The sequence below is a fragment of the Paroedura picta genome, chromosome 1 (assembly GCF_049243985.1).
Source record: "Paroedura picta isolate Pp20150507F chromosome 1, Ppicta_v3.0, whole genome shotgun sequence".
Lineage (NCBI taxonomy): Eukaryota > Metazoa > Chordata > Lepidosauria > Squamata > Gekkonidae > Paroedura > Paroedura picta.
Window position 1 is genome coordinate 112,793,586 of NC_135369.1, and position 22,068 is coordinate 112,815,653.

At 42.3% G+C, this 22,068-nt stretch overlaps 1 protein-coding gene across 21 annotated transcripts in view; it reads left to right on the forward strand.

Annotated features, from left to right (window-relative positions):
- Positions 1-22,068, forward strand: part of PTPRK (protein tyrosine phosphatase receptor type K) — a 533,907-nt gene that overhangs the window by 327,672 nt on the left and 184,167 nt on the right. For all 21 annotated transcript variants that reach the window (XM_077353420.1, XM_077353429.1, XM_077353439.1 and 18 more), the window contains one exon: positions 2,350-2,643. In XM_077353420.1, the coding sequence (XP_077209535.1) occupies positions 2,350-2,643 (294 nt within the window). The remainder of the gene's footprint in view (positions 1-2,349; positions 2,644-22,068) is intronic.

Here is a 22,068-nt window from a genome sequence, read left to right on the forward strand (position 1 = left end):
ATGCAGGTGAAGGAGGAGAGTGCAAAAGTTGGCTTGAAACTCAACATCAAGAAAACAAAGATCATGGCATCCGGCCCTCTCAATTCCTGGCAAATAGAAGGGGAAGAAATGGAGATAGTGACAGATTTTATTTTCCTGGGCTCCAAGATCACTGCAGATGGGGACTGCAGCAAAGAAATTAAAAGACGCTTGCTCCTGGGGAGGAAAGCTATGGCAAATCTAGACAGCATCCTAAAAAGCAGAGACATCACCCTGCCAACAAAAGTGCGTTTAGTCAAGGCTATGGTCTTCCCAGTTGCAACGTATGGCTGCGAAAGTTGGACCATAAGGAAGGCCGAGCGTCAAAGAATTGAGGCTTTTGAACTCTGGTGCTGGAGAAGACTCTTGCGAGTCCCTTGGACTGCAAGGCGAACAAACCGGTCAGTCCTAGAGGAGATCAGCCCTGACTGCTCTTTAGAAGGCCAGATCCTGAAGATGAAACTCAAATATTTTGGCCACCTCATGAGAAGGAAGGACTCCCTGGAGAAGAGCCTAATGCTGGGAGCAATCGAGGGCAAAAGAAGAAGGGGACGACAGAGAATGAGGTGGCTGGATGGAGTCACTGAAGCAGTAGGTGCAAACTTAAATGGACTCCAGGGAATGGTAGAGGACAGGAAGGCCTGGAGGATCATTGTCCATGGGGTTGCGATTGGTCGGACTCGACTTCGCACATAACAACAACAAAGAGCTCAGAGGGTCCATTTTTGTTGGTTAGCTTCCAAGGCATGAGCAAATAATGTAAAAGTACATAAGTATCCATGGACATTTTAATTCAAAATTAATATGAGTAATGACGTCTTCCTAGAAAAACCAAATTACTGGACATGCCAAAAGTATATGTTTAAAGGATGCATCTTGTAAGCTACAGTGCCTACAATTAGACACGTTACTCACTTGCTTACCATGGTGTCCAGTATATCCTAAACAGTTTTCTGTTGTTGAATAAGATCCATAGAGAGAGAGTGTTGTTGTTATGTGCGAAGTCATGTCCGACCCATCGCGAGCCCATGGACAATGATCCTCCAGGCCTTCCTGTCCTCTACCATTCCCTGGAGTCCAGAGAGAGAGTAGGTGTTGACATTAAGACCATATTCCATTGCTTTGGCAAAATAGGGTGATCTAACTTTATATTCAGTTAATTTCTGAGACTCTAAACCAGGAAGGTCTTTAATCATAACAAAAGAGGAAGCATGTGAAACCAAGAACTTCAGGCTGAACATCACAAATATATTGTGGTTTGTGTTTAGGCAGCTAATAGCATTTGTTTATAATTGCCCTCTGCTGAAATATCCATGCCAGCTAAGCTTGGCCTCTGGATAGTAAACTAGGAGATAGTCAGGTTGTTAGTTAAGACAAAGTGAGACCTAATTCTAGGCTTCACGTTATAGCAGATATTGGAAGATCTTACTGCTCTTTGTTGTATGATGTTAGCAAGAAGTGGCTTTTTGAATAATATCTGGGAGGAGACTGTTGCCACCAAGGGCCCAACGGCTGACAGCTGCTCTACCTTCCTTTGCAGTGCCTGATGGCTTAGAATGAATCCACCTCCTGGAAGGACAGAGCTGTTCCTACATTCTGTGTCTCCCTCCCCACCATGGGTATTGTTCTGTTGTGAGAATGTTGCCTGGGTTGAAATATATGTGGTATTTAGTAATTTTCTGTTATTATTGTTGGTGGCTTATCATTGCAAGCCACTTCTAGTCCACAAACCTTCAAAGACTGAAGAAAAGTGAGTTAAAGAGCTGTATTATTATTGTTATTTCTGTATTGTTTTCTCCACAAAAGCCTGGAACCGAACTTAAAATAGGGCAAATTATAAAAGCCTGCCTGGGTTTGATATCTCATAGTATCCTGTTCAGCTTTTGAAGTTGCTAAGTTGCATTTTTGCTGGTTGTGAAACCCCTGTGTGCCTTGAATTTAGCTTTGTTGCCTAATGAACTGAAACAAATTAGCCAAAATATGAGCCATCTGGAATGAAAATGAAACCTCCATGTTTATTAGTGGATTCATTTTATTTGGGAAAGTATGTGTTACTTTAATTGCTTCCTAAAATAAATCATTTCTAGGCAATGCCACTATAGTCAGAAACTGTGTAGCTGTATTTTGTTCTCTGTTTCAGTCCCCCAATGCTAAATTCAATTTTGCAGAGTATTAAAATATATTTAGTCATTTTTCATCTTATTATCTGTTCATATGTTTAAACAATTGCGTCTTTCCTTAAATTCTTGTTAGAAATCTTCACGGTCTTAGATTATGCTTGTATTCTTTATTATGATGATTCATATTTCAGTCTTATGTTGTGTCTTGCAGAACCACCTCGACCAATAGCACCCCCACAACTTCTTGGAGTTGGGCCAACTTATTTGCTGATTCAGCTGAATGCTAATTCCATTATTGGAGATGGGCCTATTATCTTGAAAGAAGTAGAATACCATATGACAACTGGGACCTGGACAGAAACCCATGCTGTAAATGCACCAACTTATAAGCTGTGGCATTTGGACCCAGATACAGAATATGAGATCCGTGTTCTTTTGACCAGACCTGGAGAAGGTGGTACTGGTCAGCCAGGCCCACCGCTTATCACCCGAACCAAATGTGCAGGTATGATTTGCTGCTTACTTGAGAATGTTCTTATATTTATGTAGCATGCATACATATCAACCATACTGGATTTTATAACTTACTTTAATAGCCATAAGTTGTATGGTCATAATTTCTCAACATTTATGGCAACTTTCTTGTATCATATGGAAATCTGTGATTTGAGGGATGTGGAAATCTTTCCATTTGAGAGATGTTGGATAGTTGTGATCCAATATGTCTATGAAACCCAGTTCAGATTTCAATTTTTCTGTGAACTAGCTGGGCATTGTTATTAACCTCAATACTTAATCTGTACAGTGAAAGTGTAATACAAGGCCGGTGCGTTATAGCAGTGGTACCCAACCTTTTTATCACTGGGGACCACTCAACGCTTGACAATTTACTCCTCTACTCTCAACCACTGCCCTAACACTCTATGGTAATCGCTATGGTAATGTTTAAACATCCCTTCAAAATAAGATACAGACATGCCACAACAATGAACATAAGGAACATTTTATTTTCATGGAAATTTTAACTTATGACAATGACAAATCAATGGGAACCCTGAGCTTGTTTCTCTGCAACGAGCTAGTCCCATCTGGGAGTGATGGGAGACAATGACACCCAAAGTGTGTTGTAAAGGGCCGGGGGGGGAGGCGCCCTTCGCGGCCCACCTCCAATTAGTCGAAGGACCACATGTGGTCCACGGCCCACAGGTTGGGGATCGCTACATTATAGGGTTCTTGTAAAAAATACTGACACATTTCAATAGCATTTGAAAGTTATGTGGTTCACCAATGAAACAATGGCATTGCGATTCTCAAGTAGTTGTGGAACTTTAAGGACCCAGTGCCAGAGGTATCTTCTAATGTCAGTGCTTAGTAGAAGCTGCATTTTTGTTCATTGTGCAGTAGCGAGCAGCAGTGAACATCTAAGAACAGCAATATCATTGAAGACAGAGCCTATTCGCAGGTTGCGTTAATAGTGAAATTTGCAGTGATATGTATGTTTTAATGTGGCCCTGAAGCTTCCTTATGTCGCTGCAGCTTTTCATTTCTAATGTTACTATAGTTGCAGGGAATTAGAGGCATCAGGCATTTGTGTTTCTAAAAGCCTCAATATTAGAAGTAATTTGAAACTCTGAAAGTTACTGCTGGGACACCATAGGCAAGGGAAGGAGCTAGGCCTTCCTGGCCTGGCTCTTTCCTGTATGCATGGGCCCAGCCAGCATAGCCATGGATGGCACCTGCATTACAAAGGGGAATGCTGAAAAATCAGTGTTCCCTTAATGTGGGGCATCTGAGGCCATAAAGTGGGCTGGGGCTGGGCCAGGAGCAGTGTCATACATAAGCGGGAATTTGCTTGCTGTCACACAGCCGCCGGCCTGGGCTTCCACCCCCCCCCCATGCATAATCATTCAAGGAAATCCAACTTAGAATCATAGAATCATAGAGTTGGAAGGGGCCATACAGGCTATCTAGTCCAACCCCCTGCTCAACACAGGATCAGCCCAAAGCATCCTAAAGCATCCAAGAAAAGTATGTATCCAACCTTTGCTTGAAGACTGCCAGTGAGGGGGAGCTCACCATCTCCTTAGACAGCCTATTCCATGGCTGAACTACTCTGACTGTGAAAATTCTTTTCCTGATATCTAGCCTATATCGTTGTACTTGGAGTTTAAACCCATTACTGAGCGTCCTTTCCTTTGCAGCCAATGGGAACAGCATCCTGCCCTCCTCCAAATGACAACCTTTCAAATACTTAAAGAGAGCTATCAAGTCCCCTCTCAACCTCCCTTTCTCCAGGCTGAACATTCCCAAGTCCCTCAACCTATCTTCATAGGGTTTGGTCCCTTGGCCCCAGATCATCTTCGTCGCTCTCCTCTGTACCCTTTCAATTTTATATACGTCCTTCTTGAAGTGAGGCCTCCAGAACTGCACACAGTACTCCAGGTGTGGTCTGACCAGTGCCGTATACAATGGGACTATGACATCTTGTGATTTTGATGTGATGCCCCTGTTGATACAGCCCAAAATGGCATTTGACTTTTTTACCGCTTCATCACACTGCCTGCTCATGTTTAGTTTACAACCCATAAGTACCCCAAGGTCTCGTTCACACACAGTGTTACCTAGAAGCGTATCCCCCATCCAGTAGGTATGCTTTTCATTTTTCTTCTGTTGGTAATCTGAGTTACCTTGAATGTTTAATACATTGATGCAAAATTAAGGTGCAAGTGGAAGCACCTTCTTTGATTAAAGCAATTACAAGTACACTGGCTATATCATTTCCATCTCCCGTTTTACTCTGGTGATGGTACCGTTTTACTCTGCTCTGGTTCGGCCTCACTTGGAGTACTGTGTTTAGTTTTGGGCACCCCAGTTGAAGAGGGATGTTGACAAACTGGAACGTGTCCAGAGGAGGGCAACAAAGATTGTGAAGGGTTTGGAGACCAAGATGTATGAAAAAAGGTTTGGGGAGCTTGGTCTGTTTAGCCTAGAGAGGAGACGACTGAGAGGGGATCTGATAACCATCTTCAAGTATTTAAAAGGGTGCCATATAGAGGATGGAGCAGAATTGTTCTCTCTTGCCCCAGAGGGACAGACCAGAACGAATGGGATGAAATTAATTCAAAAGAAATTCCATCTAAACATCCAGAAGAAGTTCCTGAGTGGTTTCTCAGTAGAACAGGTTTCCTCAGGAGGTAGTGGGTTCTCCATCTTTGGAAATTTTTAAACAGAGGCTAGATAGCCATCTGACAGAAAGGCTGATTCTGTGAAGTCTTAAGGGGGTGGCAGGTTACAGTGGATGAGCGATAGGGTTGTAAGTGTCCTGCATAGTGCAGGGGGTTGGACTAGATGATCCATGAGTTTTCTTCCAACTCTATTATTCTATGATTCTAAGTTTGCACTGGTTTCTACCAATTCCCCCTCAGTATTTGGGAAAGCTACATCCTCCAAAGGTACTATCAGAATAAAAGACCTTCTTGTTACTATCAAATAAATGAACTGGTGACTTGGCAACTGGCTTTTTGCTGCTCTAATTTATCAATATTTTTCTTGGGAGGTGGGTTGGGTTGGCCAGATAAAATATAAATGTAGAATCAAAGCAAGTTATTCTTTCTCAGTGTGCAGCATTTCTCCTCTTATCTCACATTTGTTTAAGGTCAGCAATGTTGTAGACCGTGATGAGAACATAGAACAGCAATGGTCAAAAGTGGTTATACATACTGAATTGTTGATCTCTACAATTTAGTATATTAACCCCCCAAAATCCAGTTGTGGTTATCTGATTTATCAAAAAAAATGATGCTTGTAGTTTGGATTTATCCTGTGTTTGTTACAAGTCAGTGTCAAAATCAAAAAGGTAGCTAGCAAATGTTTTGAGGGAGAAGACTTTTCCACAGCCTATGTATGATTGGTAGCTAAGATCCAAAAGATACAAGCAACCAAAGAAAGTCTTCTGAGAAACATATCTTAGTGAGTGGGAGGCTCATAGTAGAAGAAAGTATTTATTATATCCTGATGATTATAGACCATCCGCAGGGGTAGTCAAACTGCAGCCCTCCAGATGTCCATGGACTACAATTCCCATGAGCCGCTGGCAGGAATTTATGGGAATTGTAGTCCATGGACATCTGGAGGGCCACAGTTTGACTACCCCTGATTGGGTTTTTAAATTCAGTAGTGGTATTTTGAATTGTACTTTGGGGCAGAATGGAACTCACTGAAGATCTTTCAACACTGGTTGCAAATCCTAACTTAACAACCTGTCAGCTGTAGCTTATGTATATATTTAAAAATTGTGCCCTATTTCTAAAACTGAAGTCTTCTGAGGCAGTTTTCTAAGGCAATTTAAGTTTTATACCATAATAACTATATGTGTCACAAAATACAACATAAACCCAGGGTCACTAGGTCTCCTCTGGCCATTGGTGTGTGTGTGTGTGGGGGGGGGATTCCAGATCCAGGCATTCTTCACTGGTGTTCAAAAACAGATGAAATTTCCAGTAGAGGGGTCACATAAAATCCAGCATGGCATAAAGCTTAGAAAATATGTGAAAATACCGGCTGAAGTTTTTTAAAAAAAAGTATTTAAAATTTTTAATCTTATCCTTGTGTATAGATAATGAAATTTTTTTTAAAAAAAATCTCTAAATCTAACTAAGCAAAATAGATTTAAAAAAACAAGTAATTTGAATCATGGATATGCCTTTATGCAGTCAGGTATCAATTACAAGTATAATATTTTCTAAAAGTTTTGCTATGGCATTTCCAGTTTGATCTTTACTGCAAGCTTCATTAAATTAATTCTGGCTTTGAAGAAAGTTATATAAAGATGATTATGCATATAATGTCAAATGTAGAGTCTGAAAACAAAATTTTAATGTAAAGTTGGCATGCTTTACTTTATGGATGAGTAGATACTACAGACCAATATTTCTATGGGCATTAAAAGTTTATTTTCAGCATATAGGTGATATAGGACACACTGAATTATTAGTAGATATGTTAGAAAACTGCTGCAGGCTGTTTTATGTTAAGAACAAACACTCTTTTTATTTGGAAAGAAATTGAACATGATTTTTATGCAATGTTGATGTTAGCAGTTAAATGTTGTGACATTTTAAAAGGGTGTTACAGTGATTTCTTGTGCTGCATTTCAGCATATCTGTGATACCGAAATACAATTTCAGGCATCAGACATGCCATATAAGCACAGCTGATGTTTCTTTATGATAATTTTCAGTAACAGCAAATTTAATGCTTTTTCCTACATTTTTATAGCACAGAGTTCCTGTTACTGGTTGGCTGCATCAGTTGGAATCCTCTATGTGTAGGTGCTATGACTTTGAAGCCAATGATCATACCTAAATTTTTCAAGCTTCTATCAGTATCATTTTCTGTATTCCATGTTTATATGTTTCACACATGGCAAAACAAACACAGTAATTTAAGGTGACCAGATTTCAATATTGGCAAAGAGGGGTGCCACTGATGGTGTGTGTGTGTGTGTGGGGGGGGGGGGGGGGTTGTCAACCTTCAGGTTTAGCTTGAAGGTCTGGAATCACCTAAGGCCTGCACAGCTTGGAGACACCATGGGGTTGCCAACTTCCAGCTGCAGCCTGGAGTTCTGGAATCATCCTTAATTAATTATGGGTAGGACAGGTTGGATAGGGGCATAATCAATTTGGAATTTGTTAAGTAAGTATTTAAATTAATTAGGATGTAATTGGGTAGGTATTTGAATTGATTAGGGGTCAGATCAGAATGGGTAAGGGACACAGACAAGAACATTACACACAAACTAAGCTACAGCCCCCATTTACTAATGGGATAACAACATATAGAATGTACAGGGCAGCTCTTAACCTATGAATGAATTGAAAAAAGCCCGTTAGCAAAAGCCATTCAGAACTTTGAAAAGCTCACTTACAAGCATATATATTCAATATAATACTTAAATGAAACTATGTTAATGTTCTCCTACTGGAAAGTATAAACTGCAAGATCTGGAAGTACATTTCAGACTGCATGATTCGTTCAACACAAGCAAGGGGGAGATGCAACAAACCAAGAAACAAGCTTGTCATTATGATTTCAAAAGAAATATTAGGTGACTAAAAAGTAGTATGATACTATACAGTTGTATTTCAAAAGCACTGCTTACATTAAATTCCAGTAAGAGAAGAAAGCCCATTTAATGCCCACCATATCCTGGCCTACTTTTGCTGCTCACAGCTGTGACTAATCCATAGTTCTGGTGAGCATGCTCACTTTATACTTGTTCTCCATTTTGGTAGGAGTTGGAATGTGGCCTCTCTTCCTGAAAGTTGTAAAGTGCTTGCATTGAGGGCATGGCTTGGTGCTTGAGCTAATACGGCTATTGCAGCTCTCCTCTTCCAAGCCAGGAGCTCCCTCCCGGGGAGCCCTGACACCGTCCTCTGCCTCCCGGCCTCTCGGTTTAGCAGGCGGTGGGGGAGGTGCCCCGGCATCCTCCTCTGGCTGTGGCCTGGATGCCCTTCCACTTTGCCCCGGCAGGGGATGCTGCGGCGGCGAGCCTGACTCCCTAGCAAGGTGAACCTGAGCCTGGGGCTGCGACGGCCCGGGAAGAGCCCTGCCCTGCAGATGGTCTTACTTTGTTAGTGGCGCTGCGGGTCCATCTTGAAAGGGAGGAAGAGGCAGGAAAGCTGCGCAAGCCGTGCCCCGGAACCCAGGCACCTGCGTGGGGGCCTCCTGAGCCCGGGCTGCCTGCTAGGCTGCCACGCAGTATACGGCCAAAATAATAATAATATATATATTTTTTTAAAGGGGAGAATGTCGCAGGACATTTTGAAAACATCTCGGTATGCAGGGCAAATGCCCCAAATGCGGGATTGTCCCACCACCTTACACCAAATACTTGAATCCTTTCCTAGGATGGTAATACCACCAGATAGGACTGTGCTCCATCTAGTTAACCATCAGTGACTTTAACAGGGGGCACCCCTTTTCTTCCCCCCCCAAAAGCCAGTTTCTTTCTCTTTTTGATTTGAAGGGTGTGTGTGTGCATTTCCTTCAGATATATCTCTGCTGCTGCTGAGAGAGGTTATTTTTACATAGTTTCTTTTTTCCTATGAAGAACAGGTATGTAACTTCTTACACTTTTTCTTATCCGCTCCCCAATAAACAAGACCAGGAGCTGATTGTGGTTCAGATCATGAGCTTCTTGTTGCAAAATTTAGGCTTAAATTGAAGAAAGTAGGGAAAAGCACTAGGCCACTCAGGTATGAACTAAATCATATCCCCGACGAATACACAGTAGAGGTGACAAATAGATTTAAGGAATTAGATCTGATAGAATGCCTGAAGAACTATGGACGGAGGTTCGCAACATTGTACAAGAGGTAGCAACTAAAACCATCCCAAAGAAAAAGAAATGCAAGAAATCAAAGTGGCTGTCTGAGGAAGCTTTACAAATAGCTAAGGAGAGAAGGGAAGTGAAAGGCAAGGGAGAAAGAGAAAGATACACCCAATTGAATGCAGAATTCCAGAGAAAAGCTAGAAGAGATAAGAATGCCTTCTTAAATGAACAGTGCAAACAAATAGAAGAAAACAATAGAATGGGGAGGACCAGAGATCTTTTCAAGAAAATTGGAGATGTGAAGAGAACGTTTCATGCAAAGTTGGGTATGATAAGGGACCAAAATGGTAAGGACCTCACAGAAGCAGAAGAGATTAAACAAAGGTGGCAAAATTATACAGAACAACTATACAAGAGCGAGCTTAACATCCCTGATGACCACAGTGGGGTAGTTACTGACCTGGAGCCAGACATCCTGGAATGTGAAGTAAAATGGGCCTTAGGAAGTCTGAGCAACAATAAAGCTAGTGGTGGTGACAGCATTCCAGTTGAACTATTCAAAATCTTAAAGGATGATGCAGTAAAAGTGCTACACTCAATATGCCAGCAAATTTGGAAAACTCAACAATGGCCACAGGATTGGAAAAGGTCAGTTTACATTCCAATCCCAAAGAAGGGCAATGCCAAAGAATGTTCAAACTACCGCACCATTGCACTAATTTCTCATGCTAGCAAAGTTATGCTCAAAATCCTACAAGCTAGGCTCCAGCAATATGTGGACCGATAAGTACAGGCAGGATTTCGAAGAAGCACAGGAACTAGAGATCAAATTGCCAACATACGCTGGATCATGGAGAAAGCTAGGGAGTACCAGAAGAACTTCTACTTCTGCTTCATTGACTATGCTAAAGCCTTTGATTGTGTGGAGCACAACAAACTGTGGCAAGTTCTTAAAGAGATGGGAATACCAGAGCATCTTATTTGTCTTTTGAGAAATTTATATGCAGGTCAAGAAGCAACAGTGAGAACTGAACATGGAATCACTGATTGGTTCAAAATTGAGAAAGGAGTTCGGCAAGGCTGTATACTGTCGCCTTGCCTATTTAACTTGTATGTAGAGCACATCATGAGAAATGCGGGATTAGAGGAGTCACAAATTGGGATCAAGATTGCAGGGAGAAATATCAACAACCTCAGATATGCAGATGATACCACTCTAATGGCAGAAAGTGAAGAGGAACTAAAGAGCCTGTTGATGCGGGTGAAGGAGGAGAGTGCAAAGGTTGGCTTGAAACTCAACATCAAGAAAACAAAGATCATGGCATCCGGCCCTCTCAATTTCTGGCAAATAGATGGGGAAGAAATGGAGATAGTGACAGATTTTATTTTCCTGGGCTCCAAGATCACTGCAGATGGGGACTGCAGCAAAGAAATTAAAAGACGCTTGCTCTTGGGGAGGAAAGCTATGGCAAATCTAGACAGCATCCTAAAAAGCAGAGACATCACCCTGCCAACAAAAGTGCGTTTAGTCAAGGCTATGGTCTTCCCAGTTGCAATGTATGGCTGCGAAAGTTGGACCATAAGGAAGGCCGAGCGTCAAAGAATTGAGGCTTTTGAACTCTGGTGCTGGAGAAGACTCTTGCGAGTCCCTTGGACTGCAAGGCGAACAAACCGGTCAGTCCTAGAGGAGATCAACCCTGACTGCTCTTTAGAAGGCCAGATCCTGAAGATGAAACTCAAATACTTTGGCCACCTCATGAGAAGGAAGGACTCCCTGGAGAAGAGCCTAATGCTGGGAGCGATCGAGGGCAAAAGAAGAAGGGGACGACAGAGAATGTGGTGGCTGGATGGAGTCACTGAAGCAGTAGGTGCAAACTTAAATGGACTCCGAGGAATGGTGGAGGACAGGAAGGCCTGGAGGATCATTGTCCATGGGGTCGCGATGGGTCGGACACGACTTTGCACATAACAACAACAACCCCAATAAAGTTTTCTTTGTGAGGCAAACAAGACAATATCTAGTAACTACTATTGTGATAAAGGGATGAGAAGCCTAAGGTTTTAGCCTTGCAAACATGACCCATAAAACCATGGTTTAATATCCCTTAATTTCTGTTAGCACCTGCTTTGCCTTTTCTGTCCTGGAGAAGAATGTGACTTTTCCAGATATTCCAACTCAAAGCAATTTACACCAAAAGAAGCACATTATAGGGCTTACTGCTTGAAAGCTGCTATGTTGGGGAAAAACCCTCCTAGGCCTGGTTTCTTAAGGACACTTTTTTTTTTTAAATTCCCAGAATGCCTAACTTGTGTATTCTCAACTCTAACAGTGGGGTCAGAACTGTCAGCCTCAAACTGCACTATGATTCTGACCAGGATAGTAGTTTAATAACAATAGAAATTGTTATTAAAGAGAATTATTAAACAAACTGAGGAACAGAGTCAACTGAGGAAAATGAACATGGCTTCTGCAAAGGGAAGTCCTGCCTCACAAGCCTCTTGGAGTTGGTGAACAAACATGTGATGGTCTGGCTCAAGTTGAGTCACCTGAAACTCAACCCTTCCATTATGGAAGTCTTGTGCCTAGGTAAGAAAGGACTAGATCAGAAAGCATGCTTGTCCTAACTAGATGGAGTACAACTTCAGGTCACTTAGTCCACCAGGAACCTGGCCGTGATCTTTGATCCCTCCCTTTCTATGAAGGCACACATCATTAGAGTAGCCCAGTTGACATTTTTCCACTTCTCCAAGCTAGGGTACTAGCATCCTATCTTGCCCTGGAGCACCTGGCCACTGTAATCCATGTGACAGTCACCTTGTTGTTGTTATGTGCGAAGTCGTGTCCGACCCATCGCGACCCTACAAGCAATATTTCTGTAACTTGTTCTGTGTGGGTCTATACTTATCCTTGACCTGGAAACTGCAACTGGTACAAAATGTGGCTACTAGGGTTCTCACAGGAACACCTTAGAGAGCCCATGCCCAGCTGGTGCTGAGGTGGCTGCATTAGGTGACAGTTGGGTTCTCGATCCATTTCCAGATATTGGTTTTTACCTTTAAGGGTATCCGTGGTCTGTGTCCAGAGTAACTAGGGGACCACTTGTCTACCTATGTTCCCCAGAGAGCACTTCACTCTTTGAACACCAACAGGTTGGTAGTCCCTGGCCCGAGGGAAGTCTGCCTAGCCTTGACCAGAGCCATGGCCTTTTTGGTACTGGCCCCGCCTGGTGAAATGAGTTCCCAGAGGATCTCCGGGCCTTAACGGAGATCTTCCACCAGGCTTTGGATTGAGTTCAGGATACTGTCTCAGTGTCATCCAGGGCCCCTCCTTGAAGCCTGGAGTCTCAAAATTCCCTCTGCTGCTGGAAAGAACACTGACTTGGTAATGGATTGTTATTAATGTAGTTGAGATGTATTTTATATTATTATAGTATTGGATTATTTTAAGGTTTTAATGTTGTCTTATATTATCATTTACCAAACCGTTGTAAGCCATCATGAGCCAGCTTTGCTGGGAATGGTGGGTTAGAAATATAAATAAATAAATATAGGGTTTATCTGTAAAATAAATAAAGCCAGACAGGGATGGTGGGAGGAGATAAGACTCATCATGTACCTCATTGGCTGGCCATCCAACAAATAGCCAATAAGGTAGGCTGCCCTGCCCCTGACCACATACTCCTCCACTGCAGCCCACTACACTCGACTGCCTGCAAGAAGTAGGACAGCCAGCAACCATTAGCTGGGAGGAGGGGGGAGGGCCTGGGACCACAGCTGGAGCTAGGGTCCAGGAGGGAAGGGATGCAAGCCCTGGCCTCACTAGCATGGGGGGCGGGGGTAGGGAAGTTTGTGACCCCCACCAGCACTCCCCACCCCACCCCCAGAATGCCCACTACAGCTTCTCTAGGCCTTTACAGGCCTGCCCGGGGCAGGGAGAGAGAAGGCTAGGGTCTGTTATATTTTAAGTTGCAATGGGCTATTTTGCTAGTTTAAAATAAATGGTCGCTATCGTAATGCCCTTGTATATGCCAAATGAGATATGTACTAATTTATAATGCTGTATGCAGTTCCAGTCTTAATAACTCAAAAAGGACATTGCAGGACTGTGAAGAGGATAATACAAAGGAGAACAACAAAGATAGGTGATGGAGCATCATTTTATGAAGAAAGACTAGAGAATCTGGGATTTTTCAGTCTATGAAAATGATGGCCAAGGGGAGACATGATAATGGTTTATACAGCTATGAAAGGGATAGATGGAGCTTTTTCTCGCTCTCCCATAGCTCACACTACTTATGCTTACAATTACCCTTGACCTATAAACTGCAACCAGTCCAGAATGCCGCAGCCATGGTCCTCACAGGGAAAGTGTGGAGGCCCACATCTGGCCCACTCTACAACAACTACATTGGCTCCCAATTGAATTCCAGATCAGACTTCAGAATTTGGTAATCACCTTTAAGGCCAAACATGGTCTGGGCCTAGTATACCTGAGGGACTGCCTCACTGTCTGTACCCCCCAAAGACCTCTTATTTTCTGCCACTTACAACTGGCTAATGATCCCTGACCCCAAAGAAGCATGTCTGACCTCAACCAGGGCCAGAGCTTTCTCTGTCCTGGCACCCACCTCATAGAATTAACTGCCAAAAGAGATCAGGGCCCTAACAGGGCTACAGTTCCATAGGGCCTGCAAAATGGAGCTTTTCCACCAGGCATTTTGTTGAGGTTGACTGAACCAAAGTTATGTACTGGGCTTCCCCAAACCTCTTCCCTGACATGAATCCTTAACTAACCAACATTTGGAGTCATAAGTTTAATGTTGCTACCACCAGTTATGGAAAGTTAGGAAACCATGTTTATTGACTCTTATTTGCCTGCTACTGGGTTATATTGTACTATCCTTAGGGCCATTCCGCACCAGGATCTATGTAGCAAATTGGTTGCGGAAAGAAAAAACGCCATTTTAAATAGCGGAATTTGTTGTTATGCATACCTGCCTTTGTAGTGGAATCCAGTTGCGTTTCTATCGTTTCCCACAGGTTTCTGGTCTCGGCAAAAATCGCTAGCCAGGAAGCGATATTGCCGAGCTTTCTCCCGCCCCTGGCCGTCAAGCAGCCAATGGGCGGCCGTTATCATGCTCCCCAAAAGCTCTTTTCCCTTTAAGGAAGGTTTAAAAAAAAACACACGTTGCAACGAATCTGCATTTATTCGTTGCAACGGAGAGACCCATCGAGCTAGCAGGTGGTGTTTGAGCTGCCATTTCATCGTTGCCACGTTCCCCCCGAGTGAATAAAAAAATACCCCCCCACACACGGGCGCGATTTTCAGCCGAAAATACAGTGAAAAATAAAGGGAAAATAAACCAGCAAACGGGGCTGTGTGTTGCTTCATGCTTGGTGACTTAAAATAGCTCTGGGGAGGAACTGCATCCAGGGAAGCCTTGCTGGGTAAACGAAAGCTCGCCAGTGCGTTGATCTCCGTTCGCTCCGAGAAAAGAAAATGGCGTTCTCTTCGCCGGAAGATCAGAGGCGAGAGCTAGGGGGAGGGACTTTGCAGAAACCGCAACAATGGTAATGCACAGAACTTTCCCGTTAGTGTTGCAGATTGGTTGCAAGAGTGTAGCGCTTTCCGGAGGGTGAATCCACTTTTTGGGATTTCCCTGAAAGCGCTACAACGAAGCGCTTTTTGCGGATCGGTTTCAGGAGTGTGGCAGTTGTGCATAGCAGCAAAACAGTAGTAATTTCAATTTGCAACCATTGTGCAATTTTGAATGAGTGCGGAATGGCCCTTATATTCTCCTGTGTAAACTGCCATGAACCTCAGGGAATGGTGGTATATAAATATAAGAAACAAACAACAAATAAAATAATACTTGAACTTTAAAAATGGACACAATAAATGAATAAGTCCCATTTCCCCTCATTTAATTTTTTTACAAGTTACGAGAGATATGAGACACTAGTCTCAAAACACTGAACCCCAAAGCATTTTAAAAGGAGCTGCACAAAGTTTCATTCCCTACTGGTATTGACTTGAAATTAAAATATTTGGAAGGATAATAATTATTATTGTTAACGAAGTTTAAATAGTAAAGTATTTTTAAATTAGTGACTGTGAAAAGTCACTGCCATATATGTTGGAATGTCAGCAGAGGTACCTCACTTTTTATTGGTAGGCTGCCACTGAGCCAAATCCATTTGTGATACAATGCTACCATATAGTGGACAAATACTGTCAGTGGCAGCTGATGATACTGCAGGTGGATAAAAAAATATGTCTTTCAAAAAGGTTATCAAGATTGAAGAAGCATCTAAAAAACCAAATGTGGACACATTTCAAATGGACAGGAAATTGGATCAGAGACAATGTAAATTGGATACTAGTCTTCAGTGAATAAACAATGCACTTCAATGTTTAGAAGAAACTATTCAAAAGCCAAGGAATCTTTTAAAAATCTTCAAAAGTCAAGGAAGATATTAAGAAATTTGTGAACTCTATAAATCATTTTTTCAGAGAAAGTTCAGTTGGTTAAAGAGAAAAACTTAACACTAGAAACAAAGATGAATAAGGCCAACATACAACTTAAATCAAGCCTGGACAGCTTGGCTCTTTTGTAACTTAAACAGAAGGAACATTTATTGAGATTGAGAAATATCTTTAACCGCTCCTAGCGGAGCACATCAAATAATCCGTTAAGGGCCCCGAGGGTGGGCTCTGTCCGTGATGAGGAAGGGTGCCGATAGGCCCCTAACCCTGGACTGACAATTGGAGGGCCTTCGCGCCTGCCAATTGGGCCCTCTGATTGTCAGTCCGGCGGCAAGGGACCAATTGCGAGCTGTGCGCAGCGCGCAGCTGAATATATGCAAATGGAAGTAGATTATGTCCACAGAGTGAATTCTAGGTATGCGGTTGAGAACTGCTGGTGTACTTTGTGAAGAAATTTACTAGACAGAGTCCTACAACAATATTCAGAGACAAAACTTAAGACTGACAGTAAAGAAGTGATAATTCTGAAGGAAGTTTCATGAAGAATTTTATGGAAAAGAAAAGATTGTCTTCCTGTCAAATAATCTAAAACAAAAAAATATCAAATTTTGATGGGACAAATAAGAACAAAATCATCATTACAGAGATTCGGACTTAATTCAGTTTCCAAAGTCAGTGGAATCATTAAAAATAGAATACAAAGTTTTAGAAATTCCACAGCCATCACATGGCATCGGAAACATATACCAGCTTCAAAAAAAGACCAATGGAAAAGCAATCACGACAGGAAAAATGGACTTTGTCTATACTGATTATGGATTATAAATTTTGGATATGGAATATATATGGATTAAATCGCCTTCTGAATAGGAGGAAAAAAACAGAGAACATTTGATTGGTTTTTGAGGAACGAATTGGAAAACAAACATGGTAGTTTGCCTAGATAGGTAATAATGGTTGTGGGAAAATTATACCTCTCATACTCAGGGGGGGGGAGCAAACTTATTTAAATAGAAGACTGGTTTGTTAGGTTCTTATAATTGGCTGAAATTGTTAAGCTTATTACTTTGATTAGAGAAAATTTAACATCTTCTATGATATACTGGAAATTTTGTGTTGAACTTTTCTTTTGATTGTTAGGGGGAAAATAGTTTGATAATCTTTAGATTAGAAGACTATAGATTTTTAAATATGTATATTATAATCATTAGAGAGTTGATGAGATTTAAAATGGTTAGGGATGAGGTAAAATAATAATGTAACAATATTCCGGGTAATGTAACTATGTTAAAAGATATATGATGTCTATTCTTTGCTTTTTACTTTTATTCTCTTTTCAATTATATCCTATATGAAAAATAAATAATTGCATTAAAAATAAAAATGGCTTGGGATTAGTCCACACAGGACAGGCTTTTAAAAAACTGACATGATCAAGATCAGTGTGCAGGATCGAATTAGGGAATCACAAAGAAAACATTGCACTCATTTCCATTACTATGCAGCTGCACTACAGCATCAGAAAGTAGCTATAGCAGGGGTAGTCAAACTGCGGCCCTCCAGATGTCCATGAACTACAAATCCTGGGAATTGTAGTTCATGGACATCTGGAGGGCCACAGTTTGACTACCCCTGAGCTATAGGCATGAAGGGCTCTTCTGACACTAATGCCGAACCCTGATTCTCACGATGCTTAAAGGGGTTTATAAAGCAGAAAAAATGCTTTTACATCACAGAAACTGAGACAAAATGAAGGCAGGAGAACCTTCCACTAAAATAGCAATATCATAAAGTCAAAGCAGCTTTATGACACTCTCCTTCAGTTTCAAAAGGCACCTCCCACCTGAAATTGACCAATGAGCAGAGGCCAACCAATGGCTCAAGAAAAAAATAGGAAGAAAAAAAAATCTCAATCCGGTTTTTCACATTAGTATGCAGAGTTAAACTCTTCAGGTTGGAGGACAAAAATCCAAGAAAGTGGCTATGATGTAAATAATAAATATATCTGAATATATGGGGCAAATAATAGGTGGGGTGTATATGTGGAAAGGAGAAAAGTAAACAGGGAAAGGTGAGGATGGAGGGAGAGGGGTGACAGAAGAAAGACAAGAAAAGTGGTTGCCACTTGTCTCACCCCTTTGGAAGAGGCACATGCAGACTAAGAGGAGGAGAGCTAAGCCTTAAGTCCTAAGGCACAAAAGCTTATGCAGCCATGGTTGATAACAGCATTCATTTTATTAAAGGGCTCAGATACAGTCCCTCATTATCTCTTGTTAGGAATTTATATGTTTGTGTGTTGTGGCTTGTAAAATCTGAAAATGGGACAGAATGAAAACTGCATGATATTGATTTTCATTTTAACCTAATGTGTACTAACAGGGAACACTAATCTGTGGTAGTGTCAATGAATATCTGGAAGTGAACATTTCAGAATGTTGAGTGGTAGGTACTGATGAGGATCTCAGATGGGCAGCTGTGTTTGTCACAGTTAAGGAGGAAGATAGGAGCCTGCTTTTGACCGTTTATGCACTGGGAACTTCACTGCCCCAGCTCCCGTGCAGGAGCACAAATAGGGGGCGGATGAGGTGCACCAGGCCAAATGCTCCCCCGTGTGGGTGCAGGAAGAGGTGGGCAACCTGCCACGACTAAAACTCCAGCCTGCAGCACAGCATGAAACCTCCAGTGCATAAACGGTCTTTCTGAGTCAGAGCTCACCTTTTCGGCTTTATGTAGATTGGTCAGCATTTCCACTGAAAGCTTCAAAGTGCCGTTCTCTTCATAGCTTTCAGTACACATGAATCTGTCTATTCATGTAAAGTTTATGCATCTGATGAAATGGACTTTTAAAAAATGTATTGTCTTTAATAGCACTGATTTAACTCACTTTCTATCAAGTTAGAGATGCTTTACTGGTGGGGAGAATAGCTTTTGTATTTAGCCAGTCCCAACGAGTTTATAGTGAGGAAAACTAGTTTTAGGTAAATCTGTATAATTCAGTTCTAGGGCTCCCCATCCTACCTCCATTATATCCAATTATGAGAAACAATAGACACTCTGTAAAGATAATAAATTCTTACCATCGAAAGTAATGGCCCATTATGTCCCATGATGAAGAGTAGAGTCTGTTTTTTTCCCATCATAGGATATAATGGCGGTAGGATGGGGGCACCCTATTTGAGAGCCTCTAGAATTGGACCCAATCATTTTGAAACTTGGAGGGGAGTCAGAAAAGGGCTTCCTGAAACTACCCTGAAAGTTCGGAGTCTCTAACTTAGACCCATAACCCCAGGCCATGGAGACTCTGTAAACTTGAAATTCTCTATTAAAGTCAATGGCACCAAAGTGCTTCGGCCGAAGCCGGATCCAAAGCAGCTGCTTTGGATGGCTTTTCACAGTCCAAAGCAGATTCTCCCAAACCTGAAGCGGTCCAGATTTCTTGTTAGGGCACATGCCTAATTCAAATGGTATGTTAAAGGTCCCCCCCCCCAGGCTTCTTTCTTTAATAGTTTAGACTTCAGTTATGCAATAAAATAGAATCATAGAATCATAGAACCATAAGAGTTGGAAGGGGCCATAAAGGCCATCTAGTACAACCCCCTGTTCAACACAAGGTCAGCCCAGAGCATCTTAAAGCATCCAAGAAAAGTGTGTATCCAACCTTTGCTTGAAGACTGCCAGTGAGGGGGAGCTCACCACCTCCTTAGGCAGCCTATTCCGCTGCTGAACTACTCTGACTGTGAAAATATTTTTCCTGATATGTAGCCTATATCGTTGTAGTTTAAACCCATTACTGTGTGTCCTTTCTTCTGCAGCCAACAGCATCCTGCCCTCAAATACTTAAAGAGGGCTATCATGTCCCCTCTCAACCTCCTTTTCTCCAGGCTGAACATTCCCAAGTCCCTAAACCTATCTTCATAGGGCTTGGTCCCTTGGCCCCAGATCATCTTCGTCGCCCTCTTCTGTACCCTTTCAATTTTATCTACGTCCTTCTTGAAATCAGGTCTCCAGAACTGCACACAGTACTCCAGGTGTAGTCTGACCAGTGCCGTATGCAGTGGAACTATGACATCTTGTGATTTTGATGTGATGCCACTGTTGATACAGCCCAAAATGGAATTTGCCTTTTTTACCGCTGTATCACACTGCCTGCTCATGTTAGTTTGCAATCCACAAGTACCCCAAGGTCTCGTTCACACACAGTGTTACACGGTGTTACCCAGTAGGAATGCTTTTCATTTTTCTGACCCAGATGCAGAACTTTACACTTACCTTTATTAAATTGCATCTTGTTTTCATTTGCCCATTTTTCCATTGTGTTTAGATCTCGTTGAACTCTGTCTCTATCTTCTGGAGTATTTGCCAGTCCTCCCAATTTGGTGTCATCTGCAAACCTGATGAGTAGTCCCTCCACCCCCTCATCTAGATCATTAATATGTTAAAAAGTACTGGACCGAGCACCGAACCCTGAGATACCCCGCTACTCACCTCCCTCCAGTCTGATGAAACACCATTGGCAACAACTCTTTGAGTGTGGTTCTCTAACCAATTCCCTATCCACCTAACTATCTGAAAATCCAGATTGCAGTCCTTCAATTTATCCATCAGAACATCATGGGGAACCTTATCAAAAGCTTTACTAAAATCGAAGTAAATGACATCAACCGAATTTGCACGATCCAGCAAACCCGTTACTTGGTCAAAAAAGGAAACCAGGTTGGTGTGACAGGACCTGTTGGAGACAAATCCATGCTGACTTCCTTGGATCACCAAATTGTCCTCCAGATGTTTGCAGATCGCTCCCTTTAATATCTGCTCCATTATATTATTTACAACAGAGGTCCAATTCACTGGTCTGTAGTTTCCCGGGTCACCCTTCCTCCCTTTTTTGAAGATCGGAATAACGTTTGCTCTTTTCCAGTCCTCCGGGACATCTCCAATCCTTAAAGAGGTCCCGAAGATGATGGACAAGGGTTGTGCAAGTTCTCCGGAAAGTTCTTTGAGCACTCTCTGGTGCATTTAATCCGGCCCAGGGGATTTGAACTCATCCAGTGCAGCTAAATGCCTTTCGACAACCTCTTTGTCCATGTTAACCTGCCACCCAGACACTATCTCTTGGCTACTGCCATCTCTAGATGTGCCTAAACCCTTTGACCTGTGGGGAAAAACAGATGTAAAATAGGCGTTGAGTCTTTCTGCTTTCTCTGCATCCTCCGTTAGAGTTTGTCCATCTGCACCCAGCAGTGGGCCTATTGACTCCTTTACTTTACGTTTGCTCCTCACATAACTGAAAAATTGTTTCTTGTTACAGTGGGCTTCCCTGGCCAATCTTAGCTCACTCTCAGCTTTGGCCTGATATGTATCAGTGAAAAAACAGAAACCCACATTTAAGAAACAGCCCCTTCCCAGGCCTTTCTTGCTTCAGCTGAATTATACATGCAAACTATACCTTGGGATTGGATTGCTAATATTATTTTCATAATTTGGGGAGTAATTTTCTGTTGAGGTTTTTCTGGTGCAGCCTCAGTATCTCAGCTCTCTCTCTCTGGGACATCACTAACTATTTTGGTGCTTGCAATGCAGGCAGGGCCAGAAACCTTGGGTTATTCTGCACTAGGCTTGTGCGATTCGGCCACTGAAGTGGCCGTTCCCTCCAGGCGCGCCTGCATGGTTGGGCCCGTTGTCACGCCGCTGCCGGCACCGCCCTCCCCTCCCACGGCGTGGTGCTGGCTGCACCCGAGGGAACGGCTGTTGAAGCGACCGAATCGCACAAGCCTATTCTGCACTCTTGTTTTCATCCTTTGTGTACCTCTGCTGCTTTGGTTTAAAACTGTAGGGAAAAATTCCAGAGATACAGTGATATAATATGAATTCAACCACTAGACAGAGCAAAACATATGTCAAAAGGAAAGAAAAGTGAAGCTGCACTAGAGGAAACGAAATGTGTGGAAAAGAAAGAAAAGTGAAGCTCCTGGACACACAGATGATGAAAATGAGTTTGGAACAGCCCTGTGGTCCATGACTTAACAATTAGAAAGTTCTAGCAGAACATAATTTGCTAGATCCTTTTGGCTTCTTGTAGTAGAAGTCTATGTTCATCATAGGATTAGAAT